The sequence below is a fragment of the Microtus oregoni genome, unplaced genomic scaffold (genome assembly GCF_018167655.1).
Source record: "Microtus oregoni isolate MIOR12 unplaced genomic scaffold, Mior012 000013F_ref0000133, whole genome shotgun sequence".
NCBI lineage: Eukaryota > Metazoa > Chordata > Mammalia > Rodentia > Cricetidae > Microtus > Microtus oregoni.
Window position 1 is genome coordinate 41,595,168 of NW_024543072.1, and position 25,790 is coordinate 41,620,957.

The window sequence follows — 25,790 nt, forward strand, 5'->3', positions numbered from 1 at the left end:
TCTGTGGCTTTGGAGCCTGTCCTTTTACTAGCTCTTGTAGACCAGGCTGGCATTGAACTCACAGAGATTCACCTGCCTCTGCCTCCCAAGTGCTGGGATTAAAGGCATGCACCACCACCGCCTGGCCCAAATTTTTGGTTTTTAATAAATTTTTTTATGATATCATTATCAGGAAAATCTTTATGCCCTTTAGTGCTGGTATGATTTTTGTCTGGACCCTGGGTAATTTATTGGATTGTTTACTTGAAGAATGAAAGAAAATAGTTTTTGCTTATATTATTAATATTTCCTTAGAATAGGCATGACCTAAGTGAACACTCATAGCAGAATGTTACAGATTTACATTGTAGCCAGTTATACTGAATTATTCGATGCTGATAATTTTAAGTTTTACAGCTATGTACCTTTCAAATGAAACAGATTGAATGAAACATGAAATGAACACTGTCTTGTGGCGATTGTTACCAATTTGATGATTTTACTTAATTAAAAACTATTTTAAAGTAGCATGTTTTGTACATAATAATGCAATCTAAAGGATTTTTTTTTCTTTCTCTTTTTCTCCTTACTACAACTCTAAAAGACAGGTCTGATACCTAAATAAAACAGACAAAGCTCAGTCTAATTAATGTTTTAAGGCCCCTTAGTTAAGTGATGAATCCAGGATGTTACCATAGCACTCTTTTAATATAATAGAACATGTTCATAATCTGTTTGTATGTGTGCACGTGCACGCCCATTCGTGCATGCATGTGTGCATGGTGCATGTGTATGTACCACTTTGCTTCCTGTTCCCCAAGAATGTTTCTTCTAAATAGGTTTCCCATCCCCTGTAATAGCTATTTTTAAAAGCTTTCCTTTACCTCAGTTATAATTATTTTGACAAAAAATGTTTCGTTTTGTCCCTATTATTTTTTTTAAGAAATTACTGTTCTTCAAAACCCTCTTATGACTAACTTGAACCTCAAGTCACATCCACAAATTGAGAAAGATTTTTAAAAGGTCCACTCTTTAATGAAGAGGGACCTGTAAGCAAACTATGCTTCCATCTCCTATAAAACCTTACTAAGCTCCTATCCTGCTTTTTTGAGAGTGATACAAGGGAGGGGGTAATGAATTTGAACATAATTGAGATTTACATGTGAACAAATATGCACAGAAGTATAAACATGGACCGTCAGAAGACACTGAAGTAGCATACCTTACAGAGGTAAACAGATAAGTGATTCCAAAGAATAGTAAGCATATCCTTGTAGATATCCAAAGATTCCTAAGAATATGCTATCCGGCCAGTGATTATAAACCAGTGTCTATGGGAAAGCATATAAAGTATATATAAACAGAAATGCTGCAGTTTTGTGTGGAAGGTTAAATTACTGTCCCCAGTGCTAGCAGGAGCGCTGAAGAGCCTTGTTTGTGCCTGTGTTTGACACCAACATTACTCCTAAAACTTTAGTTGGTTATCTGTTCAGTCAAACTTGGGAGTTATTTTTCCCCTCTGGAATAATGAGATTACTTACACTAGTTGGAGGAACTCTGTAAAAGTTCTTGATAATTAATATATTTTGGGTTTCCAATAAAAGATACTATATTTTTAAATCATGGCTATTTTTTTAAATAATGATGATGCTGGTGATTGATTCTATTCTGCTTCCAGGATAGAGAGAATAAATGTAATGCATGGGAGGAGCACACTTCATGGTTCCTCCTTGCTTAGAGTTTCTTGTTCTATTTAGGAAAGCTTAGTTTAGTTATAGTACTTGTCACCTTTTCTCTTTGGTTAGGGGAGTTCATCAAAGCCTTGTATGAATCAGATGAGAACTGTGAAGTGGATCCCAGCAAGTGCTCATCTAGTGAGCTGATAGACCATCAGAGCAACCTGAAAATGTGCTGTGAGTTGGCTTTCTGCAAGATCATCAATTCATACTGGTGAGCTTGTGTCCTTGACACCTTTTCCATATGACTCGAAGGAAATTGCAAGATTTCCCTCCCTTAGGCCTGTCTAAACTCTAACTCTTCATTGTGAGCAGGACTTCTGAACTCCTCTCTAAATAACCCTTCCCAACTGTTAGAGCTGTACTTTCTAATACCTACAAGTAGAGGTTGGAGGTGGCGGTGGGGTTGTTTTGTTTTATTATTTATTATTTTTTTAATATTTGCTAGTACGGAGCAGATGTGTTCATAAATTTTGATCTTTTGCTCTGCCGCAAACAAGTGGTGAGTTTGGGAAGATTTTTCATGAACAGCCTTTAGGGATATTATGGTAAGCTATGTTAAACCAGGTTGTTTAGTAAGGAGCCCCAAGCTGGTTTTCCACTCTGCTAAACTAAATTTGTACTAATCCAAAACTTGTTACTTTCAGTTTCTAATCTCCACTTGGCCTTCTCTGACTATTCCACCTCCTGTCAGCTATGAATCAGACTGACTCCCATCTCTGAGTGTCTAGTAGGTCCTCCTCCTAGCTCAGTTGTAGAACAGGGGCATCCTGGGTCAGAGGGGTCACTTTCATAGGTTATGACACTTTATATTTAGAGGTTTTGGGGGTTTTTGTGTATATTTTCCCCCTTTTGTAGTGTCTTCCCTCGTGAGTTGAAAGAAGTGTTTGCATCATGGAAGCAGCAGTGCCTGAACCGGGGCAAGCAAGACATCAGTGAGCGGCTCATCAGTGCCTCACTGTTTCTCCGTTTCCTTTGCCCAGCCATTATGTCTCCCAGTCTTTTCAGCCTGATGCAGGAGTATCCTGATGACCGCACATCTCGAACTCTAACTCTTATTGCCAAGGTCATTCAGAACCTGGCCAACTTTGCCAAGTAGGTGAAACTACCCTAAACCTTTAAAAAACACCTGGCTTTAAAGAAACATATGAGTTTTTAGATGAGGCTGAGAGCTGCATTCCCACTCCTACTAGATTTTTATTGCATTGTCAATAAAAATTTTAAAATGGAAACAAATACTAAATAACGCTGGTACAAACATTTAGTAACAGCTGAAAATGTTTATAAAGGATATCTAATAATATGTAAGTGGTGATAACTAAATAAAGTACTAATTAAAGATAGAATGACAAATGATAACATACGCATTATTTTAGCAATGTGAAACCAGTATAGGAATGAGAGTGCTAGGGAAAGGCTAGTGGTATTCTTACATCGCATGCACTAGGTCCAGGTTCAATCCCAAGCATCCATCAAACATGTCATGAAAACAGGAAAATACTGCGGATACATCATCTGTTGCAAATAGGCTGGCCACTTCTAACAGGTGGTATTAAGAAAAATGCAGAAGATGGAAGGGCATTGTAGACAATCAAAAGAAACCAAATACAGAAAAACTGCCATTGAAGCAGACTGTCTTCTCATATATTATTTTGTAAATTTTTTTTAATTTAATTTTATGTGTATGGGTGTTTTGCTTATTTATAATACTTGGAATTTATTGGTATTATAAGTTAGAAAAACAATCTGTAAAAATTATTTGGGGGTCCGTCATGATGATTCATCAGGTAAGGACACCATCTGTCAAACCTGACAAATTGAGTTTAATACCCTAAACCCACATGGTAGACAGAAAAAAAAAAACAGCGTCAACATGTTGACCTCTGACCTCCACATGTGCACCATGATGTGCAAACACCACCATCCCACACATACAAAATAAACTAGTGTAAAGGTTTTTTTAGCTATTTGGGTACTGGAAAGACAGCTCAGCGGTTATGATCACTTACAACTACTTCATTAGACCCAAGTTTGGTTCTAACCACCCACATCAGGTAGCCCACAGCTGCCTGCAAATCTAGTTCCCAGGGAATCCATCACCTATGCCGTCAAGGGGCACCCACACTCACAATCACATACATACACATATAATTATCAAAATAATTTTTATTATTTGGCAAAAAACAGTAGAATCTAATTATATGAGATGAATCATGAATAATGTTTTAAAATCTTTAATGTGAAAATGGCATTGATTTATATAAGATACTCCTTATTCTGGAAACAATGGACTCTAAAGTATGTAGAGGTAGTATCTGTAATTTAGTTTAAAATGATTCTAGATTTTAACAAAAGGATATATATCTGTAGAGAATGAAAGCAAACCTGGCAAACAAAAAAAAAGGTGAACAGTTGGTTGATATAGATGAAAAGCATATGGATGTTCGTTATATATTCTTTTAACTTTCTGTAGGCTTAAATTTATTTTCCCAAGGAAGTTAGGAAGCCAAGAACAGTGGCTCACACCTTCAATCCCTGCACTCAGGAGGTAGAAGCAGGTGGATCTTTTTAAGTCCAAGGCCAATCTAGTTTAGGCCAGCCAGCCAGTGAGACTTCTCCAAAAGAGAGGGGGAGAGAAGGAAGGACCAGGAAAGAATTCAGACTGCTAAAGTGATCACAGATATATTTAATATTGAGACAGACAAGCTTCTACCAACAATGTATGGAAGAAAAACTGCCGTTGAAGCAGACTGTCTTCTCATATATTATTTTGTAATTTTTTTAAATTTAATTTTATGTGTATGGGTGTTTTGCTTATGTGTATGCCTATGTACCACATGCATGTGCGGTGCCTATAGAGGCCAGAAGAGGGCATCGGATTCTCTAGAACTGGAGTTAGAGACAGTTGCAAGCCACCATGTAAGTGCTGGGAATAGAACCCAGGTCCTCTGGAAGAGCAACTAGTGCCCTTAATTGTTGAACCATCTCTCCAGCCCTCTAATAGAATTTTTTTGAAGTGGACCTTATAGCTAACACAGAAAAATTTGCCCAAATTTGAGTTACTTCTAATAAAATTATTTGTAGGTTATGTTGGGGCAGGTTTTATAGACTTATAGTAGGAAAATAGATGGGCGGAAATTTCTTCTTTGATGAAATAAAGAACATGAACAGAGACTTAGAAAAAGTCTCCTCTCATACAGTCTCCTCTTGTGTAAAGACTGCAGTTCATGGTTTTAGTTACCTGAGATCAACTGTGGTCCAAAAATATTAAATGCAGCATTCAAACCATTGTGAGTAGGAGATATCTCCTGATGTCTGACTAGCTCAGTCATCCATTTGTTCTCTGCATCCATGCAGTGTATACCACCTACATTAATAGGCTCTTGGTTTTCAGATTAACTAATGACATATCATAATGCTTGTATTCAAATAATCTTATATTACTCATTAATAGTCCCCACCCAAGTAGAAATTGTCATGCTGGCAATTTGGATGTGATGAAGAGAAACTATAAAGTCCTTTTAAATTTGGGTTGGCTTTTTTTTTTTTTTTTTTTGGTTTTGTTTTAAGAGTGCATTATAGGGCAAAATATAGGGAGTTCGATGATACCTGCAGTTTCAGGCATCCATTAGAGGTCTTTCAATATGAACCATGGGTAAGAAAGAGACTACTATGAAATACATTTGGAAACTAGAAATAAAAAAAATAGCAAAATTGGAGATTGTATTGATGGGCATTTGGTAGATAACTAAGGATTATATTATGTGAAAATTTTGAAGACCAAAACAGGAATTTTTGTCTTTACTTTTGTGTTTTTCAACATGAGTTAAAGAAATATTAAGAAAGAATATTTTAGCAGTTACAACTTAAAATCCTTATCATCACAAAATAAAAGACATGATACCTCTTTGTAAGTCAACTCAAAATGTTAACATATCTTTTCTTGACTTACGTTCTTTCTTATTTTCTCACCTAACTCAGGTTTGGTAACAAAGAGGAATACATGGCATTCATGAATGATTTTTTAGAACATGAATGGGGTGGAATGAAGCGGTTCCTTTTGGAGATCTCTAATCCAGACACCATCTCAAACACCCCAGGCTTTGATGGTTACATTGATCTGGGCAGAGAGCTGTCAGTTTTGCATTCCTTACTGTGGGAAGTGGTTTCCCAGCTTGATAAGGTAAAGTCGGGGAGTGGTGGGAAATGGGAGATACAGAACCTTAGTGTCCAGATCCTAGAGATCATGATGATGACAGCAAACAGCTTTTCTGCTTGTGACAGCAGCCTTTTGTTCTAGACACCATCATTAAGTAGGTGATGTACACCAAAATTCTTGGAGAGCCATGGAATCATTAATACATGTTTAAATAATTACCTGAACTAATCAAATATTCTGTAAATTTATTTATATGACAACTTGCTTAGAAACTATCTTCAGATATTACTATATGCATCCATGTATAAGAAGAAATTTCATCTGGTAATTTCTAAAGACAATATTTCTGTAAATTTATATATATATGACAACTTGCCTAGAAACTATTATCAGATATTAGTATATGCATCTTTATCTATGTAAAAGAAACTTCTGGTAATTTCTAAAGACAAGATCTTTTTAAAGTACAAGTTTAAAAAATATTGTTCATCATATTCAAGTTAATTTCACCATGGAGAAATTGTTCTTCCCATTGTGTAAGTCAGGGTTGGATATAATTTTCAGCAGTAAGAATCACATAGGATCTGAAAGTACAGATGTTTTCTTTATCTACCAATGTGAATTAAGAACACAAAAATAATCATTTTCTTATGACAAAGGAACTTTATTTCATTTTAACAACTAAGTGTAAAACATACCAATCATTTTCTTCATTCTGGATTTTACAAAGAGGAATAGATTCTATAGTATAAAATAGTTCAGTAGTCAATGTTACTTTTCTATAAGGATTTATTTTTCTTAAATTTTCTTATCTATAAAGTGTTATTATCTAATGTATAAGAATAAACTTCTTAGTAAATTTTACTTTTTAGAAAAAATATAGTTATGGTACTTAAAATGTTTATAAAACCATAAACCATTCTTTATCCTCAAGAACTACTTCTTTACTTTAAGAAATGCTATGTGGATACTCAGTTGAAGTTATGTAGAAAGTAAATTCTTCTTATGTGACTCTTAGCTTAGCATTGTTGAGCAAGTAAAAGCATTCTTCAGATGACATTCATACCTGCCCTAGCAGAGTGGAAGAGTGCCAGTTAGCTGGAACATGCAGCTAAGTGTTTGAGCACCTGCCTGGCATGAGAGGACCTTAGGTTTGAATGTCAGCAAGGAAAGCACACAGTATAATACAATGATAGAGTACCTGCCTGGCATGAACAAGGACCTGGGTTTGATTGCCAGACACACTGATCATTGAGAAGATAACGATCTAAAGGTATCCATGGCTGCTTATCCTAAACTGCATAGTGATTGAGGGATTCCATGAGAACCCATGGGGATAAGAATGCCATTAGGGGAAAAAATGATGAAGATAAGATAAAACAATTATTTTAAAAGGTGTTTTTAGATAGCTACATCAGTAAGATACACATACAATTATTTCACGAAATAGGTCTAGTTTATTCATAATCAAAGTCTTTTTTTAACAGGTTTTTCTATGTGAACACACTTCTTCATTTTTAGTCTTTAGTCATGGAAACCAGGAATATATCTAGACACATCTCAGAAGAGAGAAAATCCCCTGATTTTACTATTTTGGTTTGGTTTGGTTTTTAACAAAAGACTCAGTTGACAGTGAGTCAAGGTTTCCAAGATTTACTGGAATCGTGGATTGTACTGTAAACTAACTGCACATCCTGCAGTTCTCTGGGTCCCTGAGTGCAGCACCTTCCTGTATGTTGGCATGCATTGCTTTCCTCACATAATTGCTTTTCCTCCGGAAGTTTCATCACGCTGGCAGCCATCTGATCCCAAAGTTCCTTTGGTTAAAAGGTGTTTGGTTCTTCCCTTTCCCTCTCCATCTTGGTCTGGTAGTCACTCAAAGACTTAGTGTGCTTTGCATGCATATTTTAGTCGGAATGGCAATAGTTTGTTTGTTTGTTTTGAGCATGACTTTTAATTTTTATTTGCATAATCCTAATTTCTATTTCCTTTCTTTCCTCAATGTCTACTGCACCTTGTTCCGCCTCCTCCATTCATCTCGACGCCATGGTTCTGCTGCTCCATAACAATGCATTATGAACTTGCCACTCCCATGTACAATACCTACCCTCCCTCCAACCTACATCCTTCCATCAATGGGCATCATTGTCCCCAAAACAATATGTTGTGGATGTCACAATGCTTATTGTCCAATTAGGGTGAAAATTCCTTCCTACAGGCAACTGTGGCAAAACTGGGGCCTCTCCCTCGTGTTCTTGCTGATATTACCAAGTCTCTGACTAATCCTACACCAATACAACAGCAGCTGAGACGCTTTGCTGAGCATAGCTCCAGTCCAAATGTCAGTGGAAGCCTCTCCTCTGGGCTGCAGAAAATATTTGAAGACCCCACTGACAGGTATGAAAGAGAGGATTTGAATGCTTCTCCTCAAACAGATAATGTTTAAATTTGACAGAAACCTACTTACCTTATTTTTTTAAGTTTGCAACTTATAAACTATGAGCAACTAAAAAAAAATCATCTGAGATAAATCCAGTTGTTTGTCACAACGCACAACAGCCAGTATTACTTATTTTCCGGGATGATACTGTAACATTTTATAGTATAAATATATACAAAGATCTGTCTGTCATGTTTCATGGAAGATGAAGAGCTATTATAAAATTGATGTTTTCATGTAATCTACTACTCCCTAGACCAGTGGTTCTCAACTTTCCTAATGCTGCAACCCTTTAATTCAGTTCCTCATGTTGTGGTGACCCCCAATTGTAAGATAATTTTCTTGCTACTTTATAACTAATTTTGATACTGTTATGAGTTGGAATGTAATTACCTAATATGCAGGAGATCTGATAAGCAACCTCCAACGTGTTTAAGACCTACTAGTTAAGAACCACTGCCCTAGACCCTCAGTTAAAACCACTTTAGAGTTGTCTATGCCTGCTGAATAGGTGTACAAAATGTTGAGCCCTCAACTTTGTGCTCTGAATTGGAATGATTTATGCCTTTAGCAAGGAACAGATATTCTCTGAAGGTTACGACAGAACTAAGTATGAATTAGGATATTTGAAAGAATATTCTAACTCATTAAAAACTGAGGTGGGAGGAATATTATTTCAACCTTTGGGAGAAAACTAGTAATGCTAGATTTTATTCTAAGGATTGTAGTGATGAATGATGAAATCTGAGTTTCTAAAGAAATGTAACTTCCCTATTGGGCCTGTGAAACTTCAAAAGAGTCTCATGCCCAAACTGAAGAACTATTAATTATGTTGAATTTGCCTCAAGAGTAATTAAGGGGCCATTCCTTTTCCACAGTGATTTGCATAAACTAAAATCTCCAAGCCAGGAGAACACAGACAGCTATTTCAGAGGGAAAACATTATTGTTGGTTCAGCAAGCCTCCTCCCAGAGCATGACTTACTCTGAAAAGGATGAAAAGGAAAGCAGCCTTCCTAATGGCCGGAGCATCTCCCTCATGGACCTCCAGGACACTCATGCTGCTCAGGCGGAGCATGCGTCTGTCATGCTTGATGTACCTATGCGCCTCGCAGGAAGCCAACTTTCTATAACCCAGGTGGCTAGCATCAAACAACTTCGGGAAGCCCAGAGCACTCCCCAGAGTGCACCTCAAGTGAGAAGACCCCTGCACCCAGCCCTGAACCAGCCAGGAAGTCTCCAGCCCTTGTCATTCCAGAACCCTGTCTATCACCTCAACAACCCAGTTCCAGCAATGCCAAAGGCCTCTGTAGATTCTAGTTTGGAGAACCTAAGCACTGCCAGTTCTAGAAGCCAAAGTAATAGTGAAGACTTCAAACTCAGTGGACCCAGCAATAGCAGCATGGAAGATTTCACCAAAAGAAGTTCGCACAGTGAAGACTTCTCCAGGCGGCACACTGTACCAGACAGACACATACCTCTTGCTCTGCCTCGACAAAATAGTACTGGGCAGTCCCAAATCCGAAAAATGGACCAGGCTGGGTTAGGTGCCCGAGCCAAAGCTCCTCCATCCCTTCCACACAGTGCTTCCTTACGTAGCACAGGGAGCATGTCAGTGGCATCTGCAGCCCTAGTGGCTGAACCTGTGCAGAATGGAAGCCGATCCAGGCAGCAGTCCTCTTCCTCCAGAGAGAGCCCTGTTCCCAAAGTGAGAGCAATCCAGAGACAACAGACACAGCAGGTAGAGTATGCTACATGACTTTGACTTCTGCTCGGATGGACAACTGCTTTGTTTCTTTATATAAATCAAATTGAAAACAAGGTTTCCACTTAAGAATGTTTCTGTAACTTTTAAACAGAAGAAAGAAATGGAAAGATTTGGAAGGTTCTGACTAGGTAAAAGCAGAACAGGACTTGACTTGTTACCCTTAGGAGACTAACAAACACCCAAGAGGCATTTCTTTTCCACGAGGAACAGAACTGCTTCTTCAGAGTATGCTTAGAGCAGTACTGTGGCATTGGGCAAATAATTACACAGTTATATAGGAGATCTCCAGTCAAATCAACTGTATTTAGGGAATATGGAAATTGAACCTTCTTAATTTTTCCTTAAACTTCCAGAATAAAGTTTTGCTTTCTGAGCTACAATTTAATATAAATGCACTTCACTTCATCCCCCAACTCCCTGTGGAAGGAAATACCAAGTCCCGTGTGCCTTTTCCTGGAATTAGCTCAAAAGATAAACAACTGAACACCTAGAGAGACAAGGGAAAGAGGAAAAAATACAGAAATACATATGGTTGATAAGTACTTGAAATATTTGCACATCCCTTATATTACTACATACATGGGCAAGTCCAGCTGATATCACACCAGTCCTGATACATTTTGAAATTTTATTTTCCCAGAGTGCGGATGTATGATATTTTGAATTATGCATGACATTTTGAATTATTTATCATATTTTGCCCTTAGATATAAGCTAATAACGTTAGAGGTCTCTCTTCCACTGCCCCCCTATGTTTGTTTCATCTGAAAGAGTTTATTTCCTAAAAAAATTTGTAATTTGTATTTGTGGAATTTTTTAATATATATTTATTTTATTATTTATTTACTTAGTTTTGGAGACGGGTCTCACTAAGTAACCCTGAATGACCTTGAACTCTCAGAAATCAGCCTGCCTTTGCCTCCTGAGCACTGAGATTATAGCTTTGCACCACTATACCTGGCTTGGATATTTTTTTTGAGAACTTGCATATAATCTATTTTGATCAAATCCATCCCCATTCCTTCCCCTCCAGCTTTTCCCTACCCTCCAACACCACTTTTCTATCCCAGTTCCATGTGTTCACTCTCTCAAAAACAAAACAAAACATTTGAGTCCTCTTAGGTATAGGACTACATATTGGAGCATGGATAGTTTTTCAAGAGCCCCATCCCTAAGGGCAACTTACTTTCCCTTCCCCAGAAACAGTCAGGTGCCAGTGGCATCTCAGCTAGTTGTAGAACTTAATGATCCCTTCCTGGCTATGCTGGGATTTGGGCTGGCTTAATCATGTACATATAGTGACAGCTGCTATGAGTTAATGTATGTTGTGGTTCTGTCATGTCCAGCAAATAATGTTTCACAAAATCAGCTACATCTTTTTGTTATATTCTTTCTCCCCCTCTTCACTGATGATCCCTGAGCCTTGAAGCGGGAAGATGTGTGTATTGATGTCCCATTTAGAGCTGAGCACTTCAGAGTTTATTCTCTACATACTGGCCAGTTCTGTATTAATCACCATCTACTACAGAGAGAAGCTTCTCTCGTTAGGGTTGGTATAAAGATAAGAAATTAAGGGTATTAGTTTCATATTGTGTTTATTTTGCAGGATAATATTAAGTTGTTCCCTAAGACCTATTGCCTAACCAGTGATGGGATTTGGGCCCAGTTAATATTACCAGGCATGAGTTCTGTCTATGTAACAGGCTTTAAATCCTAAGACTTTAGTTGCTCTTTAGACATATATTCTTTTTAATAATGTTCGTTGGTGTTTTATAATGTTCATTAGTGTTCTACCTGCATATATACCAGTGTGAGGGTGTCAGGTCCCCTAGAACTGGAGCTACAGACAGTTGTGAGCTGTAATGTGATGCTGGGAATTGAACCAGGGTCCTCTGGAAGAATAGTCAGTGCTCTTAACCACTGAGCCATCTCTCTAGCCCTGCTCTTTAGACATGTCTTGCCAAACCAGTTGTTATTGTAGATCATAGGGTTCACGGCTGGGAAGACTGTTGATTACTACCTGCCCCCCAGTAGCATACATAGAGCCTTCCAGTCAGTGGGGATGAAGCTTCCAGGTCAGTAGCAGCTAGACTGTCTTCAGCAATAAGGTCATCTTTCAAGGTCTCGAGGGAAACCGAGAGCAATGGCTATAGCCTCTAATGTTTGCCTGGGGTATATGGGGTCCTGCTGACAAACATTTCAAAACAAAACAAGGTAACCTGACTTAGCACTTACCCTTTTATTTGATTGCTTCTGGTGCCTGGTGCCTGAGTGAGGCATACCCTTCTCTCCCCATGTACTGCCCTTAATGAGTAATTTGTGTTTCAGAGGTCTTTAGTGATAGTTATCCATACCACCTCCTCTATGCTCCCTTCCCACCCCCAACCACCATTTAACCTTTCCTGTCCCATTATTTCCCTTTCTTCCATCATACTACCTAAAGTCTATCCCTTTCGCTTGAAATTCCCCCACATGACCCCTTAACTAGTTTTGGAACTTCTGTGTATACTATGTATATATTTTCATTAATTCTTTGAGAATTTAATACATGCAAACATGTATTTTGATGACATTCTCCCACTCCCATCTCCTCACCCTCTACCTTCCAACATTACCTATATACTCGTGGGTGTGGGCCATCCTCTAGAGTGGAGCATGCCTACAGGGGGACATGTTCCTTTAAACAAAGAAACCTTTAACCTTCCTTCCAGAAGCTATCAACTGTTAGTAGTTCTCCAGCTTTAGGTGAGGACTGATGAGCCCCTGTCCTCTCTTGTAGGTATAAATTCTAAAGAGTTCATGATTAAAAGAATTCTATGACATACTTTTAGGGAACAGAATAACTGCTCAGGAAGACTATAATAAAATCCCAGTTCATCTGTGTAATATAGCTCCATTTTTACAGGGAGGTTCTTCCTGACTTAACTCTGCCCTATTGCTACTACAGCAGAACTTTCCCCCTGCTCTTGCATTGATTTTATTTTAAAAGTTGGATATTTGCAGAATCCTTAGATACAGAAGTTGAGAATGAGCTTAAGCTTATTCTGAAAGCCAACTTTCAAGGAAAAGTGTCTCAGGTGATTATTCTTTCCGGAGGAACAAAGCTCCTAAAGGTTGAGTTCTTCCTTTTAGTGTATTCTGTCTCACAAGGTTGTACTGATCCATTTGATCTAAAAGGATCATCTAAGGACAAATCATGTATACTCAATGTATATATAGCTCAAGCTGGCCAGAAGCTACAGTCATCCTACTTATTCCTAAGGTTCCCCAGGCTGGGACCACCACAGCTGGCCTACATGTCTTTTATATACACACATATGTTTATACAGAAATGCTCATGATTCTTGCTGAAAGACCTTCATTTGTGTAAGCCTTCTTGTAATTTACTTTCATCACATGTTTCTGTGCTACCTTCCATTTCATGGTAACTACTTTCAGAGAATGAAAGTATTTATTAGAAGAAGAATGAAATGCAACATTCCCTCTAGCTTAGGGCAGCTAGAGGGCAGTGAGGATGAGGTACAAGTAGAAAAGTTCTCATTGATAAGGACATTGATTCAGTTCTGTCCTGAAAAGAAAAGGAAAATCAAAATTCTCTTCTTTGGGAAGGCTGTTGCTGTTACCTACCCAACTTCTCCACACATTGTACTAAATAAACTTTTCTTTTAAAAACATGCTTTAATTTTCCTCCCGTTACTTCTGACTTCCCATTTTGCTTTCCTCCATCATATAGTCCTATCACAAAGTACTTGTGCTTATAATTTTTATGCATTTGCCTAAGACCAGTTGCTACTGACAGTATTTTTTCTGTAGAAAATATACCTATTACACAAGCACAGAACATGCTTCCACAGTGAATAGAAGACTATCTAGATAAGTAGGAGGCAGTAGATGTGTATCATCTCCAAAAACAAATTTAACTTAAAGTTTTCTGTTACAGCCTGATGAATTAGGGAATAGCTGTACTACCATGAACTGGGGCACAGCAACAGGGAGAGGTCTTTTCACAGATTTAAAATATTCATCTTCATTTAGACCCTGCTGATAGCAGCCACTATCACAGAAGTCGAAACCTAGTGTTTTGATTGTCCAAGTTTGTGACTTTTCTGCAGTGACTTTTCTGTCCAGTAAGTAAATGGTCTATTCTTTGGAATGTGTTGTGACTCTTTATTCTCGTTCCATGTCTTGTGATTTTCATCTCACGAGTCCTCTCTGTAGTCAGCACATTTTTAAGGCAAATTCCTGTACATATTTTAATTGCAAATTGTGTTGAGAATTTTTTTTTCTTTCTCTCAACCTAGAGAATTTCTTTGTGGGGATTGTTCTGTATAATTATCAGTGGCTGTGTCCCATGCAAATTCCATTTGTATCTTAGCACAAAAGAGAGCCTTTGTCAGCAGAGTGGCTGGCTTCAATCTTCTCAAATAGTGAGTAGGAAGGAAAGAAAATCCTAACAAAACACTTTACTAAGAAATAATTCTTTCTCAAGAAATTTGGAATATTTTGACCCTTTGAGCCTCTTTCTAGATTTCTTTTTTTTCTCTCATTTCTTCTCTTACTTATTTTTTACATATCATGTATTTCGTACAAATAATAGACTTTATTTATTTTAAATATTTGAGTTGTTCAGACTTACTATATCAGAAATTTGAATTTGAAAGCCCTTTGAAATAGGCATGTAACACACCCTTCAGTGTCATGCTGCAGTGTTCACATTTGGATTTGCTTAAACCGCTTCTAACCAGACTCTTTAAGAACCATGAGAGTTGAGTTACTTTGGTGTTGATACCAAACTGGTTTTTCATTTAGGAGAACTTATTTCAGACTATGAAGAAACTGAAACCAAGTGCTGTTTATATCTAGTAAAGACCCACAAGGTGCAGAGGAACTGGCCTGTTGCCAGCTGTCCCAGCAGAGCCAGGCTTGACGAACTGTAGTATCAGCAAAACTGTTGTATCAGGCCTCTCTGTCCTCGAGCACTGTTTTCCCAGGGGAACCCTATATAGCATCAACTCAAAGGAGATTGTAGAATATCCTCCTTTTTCTGTCTTTTCCAGCTTCATTTTAATTCAGGATCTCTTGAAAGTCAAGCAACTATAAATGTTCTTCCTAAGGCTACAGCTAAGCAGGATGAAATTGAACCACTTACCAGCCATTCTCTTCCATTCCTTTGACTATGAGATAAGAAACTTTGTTATATATCCAGCTTATAAAAAGGAGATGGGATAATTGTTAATGAAAAACATTTGCTGTCCTTCCAAAGGACTACGGGAAGAACAGTGTCCTTCTTTTAACAGTGCAGTGGATTCTGAAGAAAACTCGGTGCTGATATATAAAATTCTACTGAACTTTTCTCATCCATTGAATTATTCACTGTTGTTCAAAAGAATTGTATGATGTAGTGCTGTTTGTTTGGTGGCGATGTAATTGGGGATATCAGCACATGTGAGACCAAAAGAAAAAAATAACAAGACTGGAAAAATAACTCAGTGGTTAAGAGTACTTACTGCTCTTGCAGAGGACCTGTGTGGCAGCTCACACACCTGTAACTCCAGCTCCAAATTAGTATTTTTTTTAAACAAAAACTATAAAAGCCAGTTTATAGACTTTCTGTAGTGCACATATTCTAATACTTTTGAACCAGAATTACCTCTGTTTTCTTCCACTCTAGTACAGTAGCTACTTTTGACTTCCATATTATTTTCTACTCATGATTTTCTAAAGGATGTGATATAAACAGAAAGAATAAAGCTGATCTGACCCATCTTGTCAATTTTACTTATCATAATTACTATTTTGACGCTCTACCCAGAGTAAAATTCAACCAATAAAATAAGAGGAGAGTTGAGATGTCCAGTTTCCATTGCCCAATCTCTCACAATTCACTGGGTATTGTGTTAGTCCTCCTAAAAATACAATAGAGCTACCACCATCGTTAGTGGTGTGAACCAAACCTTGCTTTAAAATCTCACAGAGCATCTCAAGCCTAGACCACCCACGTTTTTCTGTCTTGTTTTTAATATGCTTTTCAAGGTGAGATCTGTATGTTCTTAGGCACACTATTCATTTAGAACTAAGGAGAATTATAGATAATAAAGTTAGACATAATAAACAACAGGAAAAGAAAGTTTATTCAGTATCTTATTAACCATTGAGAGCAGGAAGCTATTGGGTAACTCCCTTAATTAATAAATTCTTAATAATAAGGTTATTAGTAGCTTACAAAGTAGCTACTTTATCTCAAACTGCTGTGAAATAGAAAATCCTAGTCCAGCGGCTTCCATGTGCCCTAATTGTGCTAAAGTAATATAATTGTAAAACTAAAAAGCCATTTGTCTCCTTCAAACATTGATATCGATCAGTTCTTTATGATTCAGTGCTACCCTTTTTGTTTTGTATCAGAAAATTAAACCCATTATTTCTGTTTCTCTTAATCAGTACAGAAACAGTTCATTGCCCTGTGCTCTTCACATTCAGCATGCGGAGAACTACACATGTATTTGTGTATAACGTATTTGCAGTTTACCAAATGTTTTCACTCTTTGTCTCTTTTTCTTACAACTTTTAGTTTTTTGAGTCAGGGCCTTTCTCTATGTAGTCTTAGCTGTCCTGGAACTCACTATGTAGACCACGCAGACCTCGAATACACAGAAACTCCAGTGCTGGAATTAGAGGCATGTGCCACCATGCTCAAATATTGTAACTTTTGATATGAATAGTTCTTTCCTTTTGTAGATGACACTGCATCCACTAGGCCAGAGTTCCCAAAATATTATGTTCAAAAATGATTTAAGTATATATAGGTATTTACTTAGTTATGTAAATGATACATGTTTGAACAATATAACCTTTAATATTTGAATATATAAGTGCATACTGATATAGTATCAAACTCATGGCTCTACTGATACTGCTTAGCATAGCGGCTTAGGTAACTATAAAAGGTTATTTTTAAAAGCGATAAATGTTTATAATAAGTTAAATATAGTAAAAAGTGGCTCATAAATAAATGAAGTATAATAAGCATTTATATAACTGTAGTAGAAGTTGAAGTAGAATTTTAAGTACAAAGTTACTGAAATTTAAGACTAAAACGTACAAATGCTAAATCATGACTTTAGAGAGGGAATTTCTACACAGTCATCACAATTGTGTGTGTGTAAACTTCATCCTTCCTCAAGCATAAAGCCATCTTTACTGAGCAGAGTTCTCCTTCAAACCTTTAAGACAGCCTATATTAGCCCTTGTGTTTTTATAAAGTGTCTGAAGACAGGCTTTTCATCTTTCCTTCTAACCTTCACAGGCATCAAAATCCCCTTTTATTTAGAGTTTAACTGAGTTCTAGTCTAGAATGTTTTAAAGTTTCTTAAAGTATAGCTTGGCTGCTGGGCGGTAGTGGCGCACACCTTTTAATCCAGCACTCAGGAGGCAGAAGCAGTTGGATCTTTGTGAGTTTGAAGCTAGCCTGGTCTACAGAGCAAGTTCCAGAACAGACTCCAAAGCTACACAGAAGAAACCCTGTCTTGAAAGACAAAAATAAAATAAAATGTATAATTTGGCATGGAAGAGAAAATTCTCTTCAATTATGAAAATTAGAGTTGTTCCTCAAAAAAAAAACATTTTAATTGTGAAAAGCTAGCATAAACACAGATTTTTCTTACTACCGCACATGCACTCACCCCACTTCCTCTTCATCTTCCCTCACTCTTACACACACATATAACATATATACATCTTCTTCCTGCCTCTGGCAGCCTAGAAAACTAACACGTGCAGTTTTATCAATCCACAGAATTCCTGTAAGATGATCAGGTCGATAATGGGAACAGTGACGATGATGGCATCTTCATTCAATAGATGAGGAAAATAGAATTTAAGAGATTAAATGTTTTAGTTACTAAGTGGCAGAGTTGCTGCTCAAGACTCGAATTTTTAACACTCTGCATATTTATATTGAGAAAGATAAGAAAGGTCATTTATCTTGCTATCCTGACTAGATAGAAACATGCTTTAGAGGCTTAGACCATCTGGAATTCATAGTTCTTATGTTCTTAACAAACTTTGTAGTGCTGAAGACATAGTTTAGTGTAGAGCACTTGCCTAGAGCACATACAAAACCTGAGTTCTGTATCTAACACAGCTAAATAAACAAACAAAAGGCCCAGGGAGTTTCTTGCCGACAGACTCTTAAACGGTCCTAACACACCAGGAAGTCAACTTCTAGAAAAGTAATAAATATCATCACTTCCCTTTTTCTAAATGATAAATATAAAAGCTCAGTATTGGCATTCTGATATGTACATCTGTGAGCTTGCTTAGCAACAGCCAGTTCTTCAGTCCGTGGTTTTCCTGGTTCAACAGACATCCCATCATCTGAGCGTTCAGCTTGTCCTTTCTTTTGTTCTGTCATCTTAGCTTCAATGGGTTAACTTCATAGCTGACAGCATTTGTTTTGCTGAGAAAATTAGCAATGTTTAGGCTTTCTTTATAAAAAAAAAAAAAAAGAATGGTTGTTGGAAGTTATGTGTATGAATTCAGAATGGTTTGTCCTAATACAGATGCATATTCTCTTTCCCTACTCCCTGGCCCTAGCATTAATAGACTCTTACCTAGAACTGACAACACTTAAATTGTCTTTCTGAAGCATAACTAGTGTTTGGAAATGATAATAAAAAAATCTCTGATATAGGTTCAATCACCTGTGGATTCTGCCACAATGTCTCCAGTAGAAAGGACAGCAGCCTGGGTTCTGAACAATGGACAGTATGAAGAAGATGTGGAAGAAACAGAACAAAATCAAGATGAAGTCAAGCATGCTGAGAAGGTAGAACCTAATTTGTCTTTGTTGGCTTAATGGCCCCACAACTGATAGAAAACAAAACTTGACCTGGAGCTCACTATATAGCCCAGGCCTTTGTCTCTATTTCTTGTATTAACCATCACATGTGTGTATCATAAGTCAGTAGTGTCTGTGATGCCAAGGAGGAGTGTCATAATTTTTAATGTAGGCTGCTTTAATTTAGAAAGAACTCTGATACATGTTTCTGACCATTTTAGTTGAATGTTTATTATTTCTATAAAATTTACTTTAGGACCAGACGATCTAAATCTTGGGAACAGTAAATTTATATTTTAGTTGTTCTTTTGGTATTTTGGGGTTTTTTTGTTTTGTTTTATTTGCAAAGACTGCCTAGCTATACAGATAATTATTTAAGAGATATATGTTATTTGAGGGGTTTTATATAATATTTTTGAGGCATATGGGTTTGTTTGTTTTCTGAGACAGGATCTCACACACACCCCTATACTGGCTTAAAATTCAGTCTTCTGGTCTCCAACTCTCAAGTTAAGGATATTTGTTTGCTTGATTGATTAGTTATTCATTTATTTATTTACTTATTTTAAGAAAACAGACCTGGAAAAAATGAAGCAATAATCTTAATGTCACACTTAATTGACAGTTAGACAAGGGGTTATTTTGGGGGTTAGAAAAACATAAAGCTATTCCTAATGATGCAACCCAAGCTTTCAGAGCTGTCCTAAGGCTTTCTGCTTCAGCTTTCTAGATTAACCAACATAATTTAGAGCAGTGAAGTGGAGGATAAGCAGTGAAATGAGAAGTTATTATGTAAGCTGTATTTTAGCAAACACCGCACACATTTATCATTACTAGTGAGTACAGGTAACCCACCCATCAGGAAGCTCATGTTTCTCACTCTGCCTGGAACAGTTTCACTCTTGATTGCACTAGCAACCCTGTCCACAGGAACTCGATCGAGTACATTAAAGGGCCAAGTAGCCAGCTGAATTACAGAATTTATAGAAGGCTAGTGGGCACATAGATAGATTCCAGCACATGCTCCCAGGTCAGACATAGAAAGCCACATCATGAAAATAGGGCAGACAATATTAATTAGTCCTCTAGAGAATGAAGGCCCTTGTCATTGCTTATGACCTGAATACTTGATACTTTTAAAATTAAGGAAAAAGCAGTAATAGCCTGTTCTGTCATTAAATTGTATTAACTGACTTAGTTGCTTATCAGAAATGTTGCCTGTTCTCTGAATTGTCTAAAGGGCGAGTCCTAATGGAGTAAAGGTAGTCTGATGAGCCCAGTGTCAGGAATCCTGCAGTACAGGTGATGACATGAAGTCTTGTAGACAGCTAGCTTTTGCCTTAAGCCGTTTGTCAGGCTTCTATTTAATCGTTTATTTAACTATTTAATTACTTAATCATTTTCTTTTCTTTCTTCCTTCTATTCAATACTATTACAGATTGGATTTGCCTTGCCACAATTGGTAGATTAATGTGAAGAAAAGTGTATAAATCTGTAGAATTCATAATGTCAAGTTAAGGTTCATAATGTAGTTTTAGACCCACAGTGGTACTTATGTAGCATTTATACCAGCCAATACTTTTAAATAACCGGGGCAGCAGCGAGGACATGCAGGTCAGACAGCATCTACCATGTCACCTGGGGTTCTCTGGATAGAAAGTGCAGCAGTAACTTCAAAGCCAATATTATTCCTGTCATCCATGCCTCTTCCCCTTTGCCAGTATGAACAAGAAATTAGCAAATTGAAGGAGCGCCTTCGAGTGTCCAGCCGGCGGCTGGAGGAGTATGAGCGCCGGCTGCTGGTGCAGGAGCAGCAGATGCAGAAGCTGCTGCTGGAGTACAAGGCCCGGCTGGAGGACAGTGAGGAGCGGCTGCGCAGACAACAGGAGGAGAAGGATAGCCAGATGAAGAGCATCATCAGCAGGTTAGAGGACCAATTGGTAGCTGATTGGCTCTAGTTAAGTACAGCAAGGTGGGGAGAAATGTCCAAATACTTTCAAAAGAATACCCCAGCCCCCAAAGCCATTTTCATCCATGTGTATCTATTCTGTGGTACTTGATATAAATGTAATGACTCTGGCTCTCAGATATTAAACCAAGTGAGATCTGGTGTACTTACCATGAAGATAAGGTAGGCTTTTTCTTTAGCCATAATTATATTAGGGGGGAAAGGAGGTAATTTATTGTGAAATTTTAGATGAAAGCTGGTTTTTTTTAAATCTTTAAAATTTAACTCAATTTTCCCAGACAAGTCTAAAAACAAAGTCTCACTGAATGTCTTTAGGGCCAGAGGACCAAAAAAGTGCCATGGATGCCAACAAAGGAGAGTGAGAAGAGATCTATTTGGCTGTGTTTGCAGAGCACTCACTGTGGGCCAAGCACTTTATAAATAATACTTTGTTTTATTTCCATCTTGGTCTCTGGAACAGATACTATTATTGCTTATTAACCGATAGAGAAATAGGCAACAGTTGCTTGTCCAAAGTAACATAGTGGAGACCTAGAATCTGAGTCAGGTATCAAACTTTAGACTTCAGACTCATAACCACTAGCTTCAGTACATGCTGTAGATAAAATCAGAGAAGAACAGCTGGGGGCAAGAGGAGAGGTGAGAAGAACTGTGGTTTGAATGTAAATTAAATTAAGAGTAAATAAATAATATTTTAAAAAGAGAGGGAAAACAGGAAAAGGGTCGCTGTTATAGTGGCCTGAAAATAACTGACCTCATATTGAGAGCCACAGGAGTAGAACTGAGGAGTCATTTTAAAGTGGGTTGAAATGTGAGGAGTAAATGAGAAACACGATCTACTAGAACATTCTGTAGAAAACATAGCTGTGCAAGGGAAGAGGATAGAACGGTAGCTATAGTGTAACTTGAGAGTAAGAGGAGATGGTTTGCTGCCAAGCATGGTGGTGCTTGCCCATAATAATCCCAACATTCAGGAGGTAGAAGTAGGAGTACCAAGAATTCAAGGCCAGTATCAACCACGCAGCAAGTTTAAGGCTAGTCTGAGCTACATGAGATACTTTTAAAAAGTAGATAGCCTTTTTGTTTTGTTATTGTTCATTTGCTATTTTAAGATGTTTGACAACAGGGTGATCTAGTAGGAAGATGATTATGAGAATACTATTCTCAAGAAAATGAAATGTTAGAGAGCCCAGCCACAGGTAAAAGAATCAATTTAGGATGTCTTCTTTCAGGGAAGATGAGAGAGGAGAAGAAAAAAAAAGATTAGTGCAATAAAATAGGTCTTCTGTTGGAAACCACCAGTTTTAAGGTTTTCAATTTCTATATTACCTAGCTCTGCCTTTGAAAACATTGATCCTTCCTTCCTACCACATTCTAGGCTAATGGCTGTGGAAGAGGAATTAAAAAAGGATCATGCTGAGATGCAAGCAGTTATTGATGCAAAGCAGAAAATAATCGATGCACAGGTAAGCAGGCCCTGGACTTAGTAGAAAGTACTTGTTTTTAATACTGCAAATAGTAAAACAGTAGAAAATGAGACACTGAAAGTTTCTTGACATTATCCTTGGAATGATATGAGTTTTCATGTGACCTCAATGATTTTTTTAATGACATAGCATTAATATTAGCATGCAAAATACTATGATTTAGTGTAGTTGTTTGACAAATCTTAGCCTAATATGTGATGAAGTTGGCTTCCTTCCTTGTAGAAAAGAGGACATCTCTAAGAGGGTAACTGTAAAAAGTTCACTGCATGAACCTAGCTTGTGACCTCCACTGGCCATTGCTTGGCTGTGTTCTTCACGGTCTTGTCAGTCACATCCACTGCCTTCAACACCTAGTCCTAGTGAAGAAATTGTAGGGAAAGATAAGGTTGTAGAAGATAGCTTTCCTTGTTATTCTTTTGGTTCAGAGTATGGCATTGCTGCTTGGAATGTGCTTGGCTGCTCTTCTTTGTTGATGCTATGCTTAGAGAACCTCTTTAGATATAAAAAAAAATCTTGATAAAATTAGAGCCTATGATAGCTCACACCCCACGGGATGGTAGCCTCTACAAGCGCTTTACAAGGACACCAGTGATCAGAGCAAAATCCAGGATGTAGGGAATGTTTCCAATTCCTTGTTGCTTTATCACTGTAGAATCGTGTACTTCAACATTTGAGTTTCCTTATGAGGTCAGTGTAAGATGAGGTTTGTTTTCCAGATGGGGAACATAGCCACAAGAAGAATGCTTCACAGGCTTCATCCTTCTTGGAACTCACTAGACTTAGAAGCTAGTTATGAGTTGTGATGTTTTTTCACCTGCATAGCTCCCAAAATGTTTTAGACTCAAACAAAGTCTGGCTATTTTTGGCCTATTTTGAGCCAGAGAAATGTTATAATTACTTTACTTGCTCTTTTAATTTTTTAATTCTTTCTAGGTATCCCCAAGGTAAGTGAGGGAAGAATAGTAATAACAAGGCCAAGGCCTTCTTGTTATATTATCCAATTAAAAAAAATCACTCCATAAACTTAAAAGACATAATGTAGATAAAGAAGGCAATTCATCACAAAAACTGATGCTGAAAAGTTCCATTTGGAGTCGCATCTCAATATAAGTATAAAGCGGAGTGGTAAGCCTTGTTAGTAATCATAGAGAGATATTAGTGCTGAAATAGAACAGTCAATCTTAAGCAAATGGAACTTGCCAGCAACAAAGTATGGCTCTGTGTATGCTGGCTGCAGGACAACCCTGTCACGAACTTCTAGGGAGTTTCTACTCTACCTGTCCCCAGTTTTGATCTGAGTATAAAGCAAAAGTCATGGTTACTAAAGTGAAATCCAGGAAGGGAGTTTGATTGACCAGGGGTCAAAAGCTCTCAGTTAATCCTCCAGATGGTATCACTGAGCAGAGGAGGAAGAAATGGTATCCTTGGCTCTCAGTCAGTCAAATGTATAGTCCGGCCAGTGGCAGTTTGGTTTTCAAAAAGCTTGGTTCTCTGGACTATTTTAATGGAACCAATCATAAACCAATCATATAGGGCACCTTCCATAAACCAGTGCTCCCACTAACCACTCAACCGTGAACACTCCCTCAACTAATGGGTCAGAACTTACTGGGGTCTGTTAAATGTGATGTTTCACACTAAAGCATTGGCTTTATTATACCATACATTCCTCTGCAAAATCTAATAGAGATCCCTAAAGAATACTCAGACAGTCCACTGGACCACATTTGAAAACCACTGCACTAGGCACAGCACAAATCATAAATATCAAAGACAGTTAAAAATATAATAATGTCTTAAAAGAGAGCTTTCTCAATCCAAGCTGTCGGCTTACTGGTGCATAGAATCATAAAAGCAAAAGATGTACATACTTGGGTATTCTTTGTAACAAAGGACTTTTTATCAGGTTTTTTCTGTGAGAACGAGTCTTACCTCTTAGGTGATTGTTGGAACAGAGTAGCCCTCTTGGCTTTATTTTTTAAATGAAGACATGTTTGGAAATAATAGTCTCCCTAGGAGGTAACCCATAATTTTATATCTGCAGCATATGACTTAGTGCCAATAATAGAAGAAATATTTCTAAAATGGAAACAGTTACTTCTTTGTGATAGGATTAATTCTAGCACTTATCAGAACACTAGCTCTCAGGTACCCCACGAATGGTATTCTTCTCTCTCAGCAGCCCCTCTTCCTTGTTGGGGAATTCAGCTTCTTTCTCTCCTTGAATCAGTTCACGCTACAAAGCACAGGCGCACAGACCCGGGGTCACAATGATGACACCAAGGAATCCCTATTTTACACACACACACACACACACACACACACACACACACACAAAGAGAGAGGGGGGGGCAGGCACCTTTGACCCCCAGGCATGAGGTCTTGCAACTCCTGATCTCTCCATATGAATAGATGGAAAACAAAGAGGGGCCACTTCCTACGAAAAACAAAGCAGCTGCCTAGTTACTATTGCAAGTGATATCTCCACTGTGTTAAATTACAGGTCATAAATGGAAATGAGATAATTCAAACAGGCAAGTAATCCCTGTGCGTTCTCTAGCTGAGCAGTTCCCAGCCCTGGCCAGTGCACTGGCCTCCTATACATTCCAGCTCCTGGCACTCCCATGTTGAGTCCTTCATTTGAGGCATGTTAGATTGCTTTGTGTTCTAAGCCAGGCAGAATCAAATGTCATAGCAACTTTTGCCAACTGAACTTAACTTTCAGAAGATCCAGTTTCCTGTTTGAGGTTGTTTTTATTTTGGAGGGGGTTGTTTGTTTGCTTTTTCTTTAATTTCTATTTTATTTGAGAAGTTGGCAGTGGAAGAACTCCAAAGGGATTTTCTCTGCTTAGAAACTCGCAGGTGTCTGGGAGGAGAGGTTGTTTGATATCAGTTATTATTTACAGGCAATATGTAATTATAGTCCTTTTCAGACTCTTTTTTGACTCTTTAATACTCAATTTGATTTTTTGAGGGAGTGGAGGATTGTCTTGCTTTGTTTTTGTGAATGCTTAATTTTTTATGAACCCCCAAAATGCTATTTTCCTTAGTATTGGGGCCTTGTCATTTGTCCCAATGCTGAAATACTTTATCTATTTTAAGAAATTACAAGTTATGGCACAAATTTTCACTTATTATACAATACACAAGAAATTTATCAAACTGAAACAAATATGTATTAAAATTTTAAATACCATTTATTCTGCTTAGGGGTCATTCCTCACTGTGAGGAAGAGCATTTTATTTGGAATCTACCTATGGTTTTATTGGCCTGTCCTTACTTATTGTCTTTGAAAAAAAAAGCTGTATTTGTTTTCCCACTAAATTCCACTAGCTAGGGGGCTGGAGAGATGGCTCAGAGGTTAAGAGCACTGACTGCTCTTCCAGAGGTCCTGAGTTCAATTCCCAGCAACCACA

General features: G+C 37.7%; 1 protein-coding gene across 5 annotated transcripts in view; it reads left to right on the forward strand.

Annotated features, from left to right (window-relative positions):
• Rasal2 (RAS protein activator like 2) overlaps positions 1–25,790 on the forward strand; it is a 284,658-nt gene that overhangs the window by 251,672 nt on the left and 7,196 nt on the right. For 2 of the 5 annotated variants that reach the window (XM_041662766.1, XM_041662770.1), the window contains 9 exons: positions 1,785–1,929; positions 2,574–2,810; positions 5,697–5,898; positions 8,072–8,271; positions 9,193–10,054; positions 18,771–18,905; positions 20,639–20,841; positions 22,265–22,352; positions 24,877–24,907. In XM_041662766.1, the coding sequence (XP_041518700.1) occupies positions 1,785–1,929; positions 2,574–2,810; positions 5,697–5,898; positions 8,072–8,271; positions 9,193–10,054; positions 18,771–18,905; positions 20,639–20,841; positions 22,265–22,352; positions 24,877–24,907 (2,103 nt within the window). The remainder of the gene's footprint in view (positions 1–1,784; positions 1,930–2,573; positions 2,811–5,696; positions 5,899–8,071; positions 8,272–9,192; positions 10,055–18,770; positions 18,906–20,638; positions 20,842–22,264; positions 22,353–24,876; positions 24,908–25,790) is intronic. The other 3 variants (XM_041662768.1, XM_041662767.1, XM_041662769.1) reach the window with 3 other exon arrangements.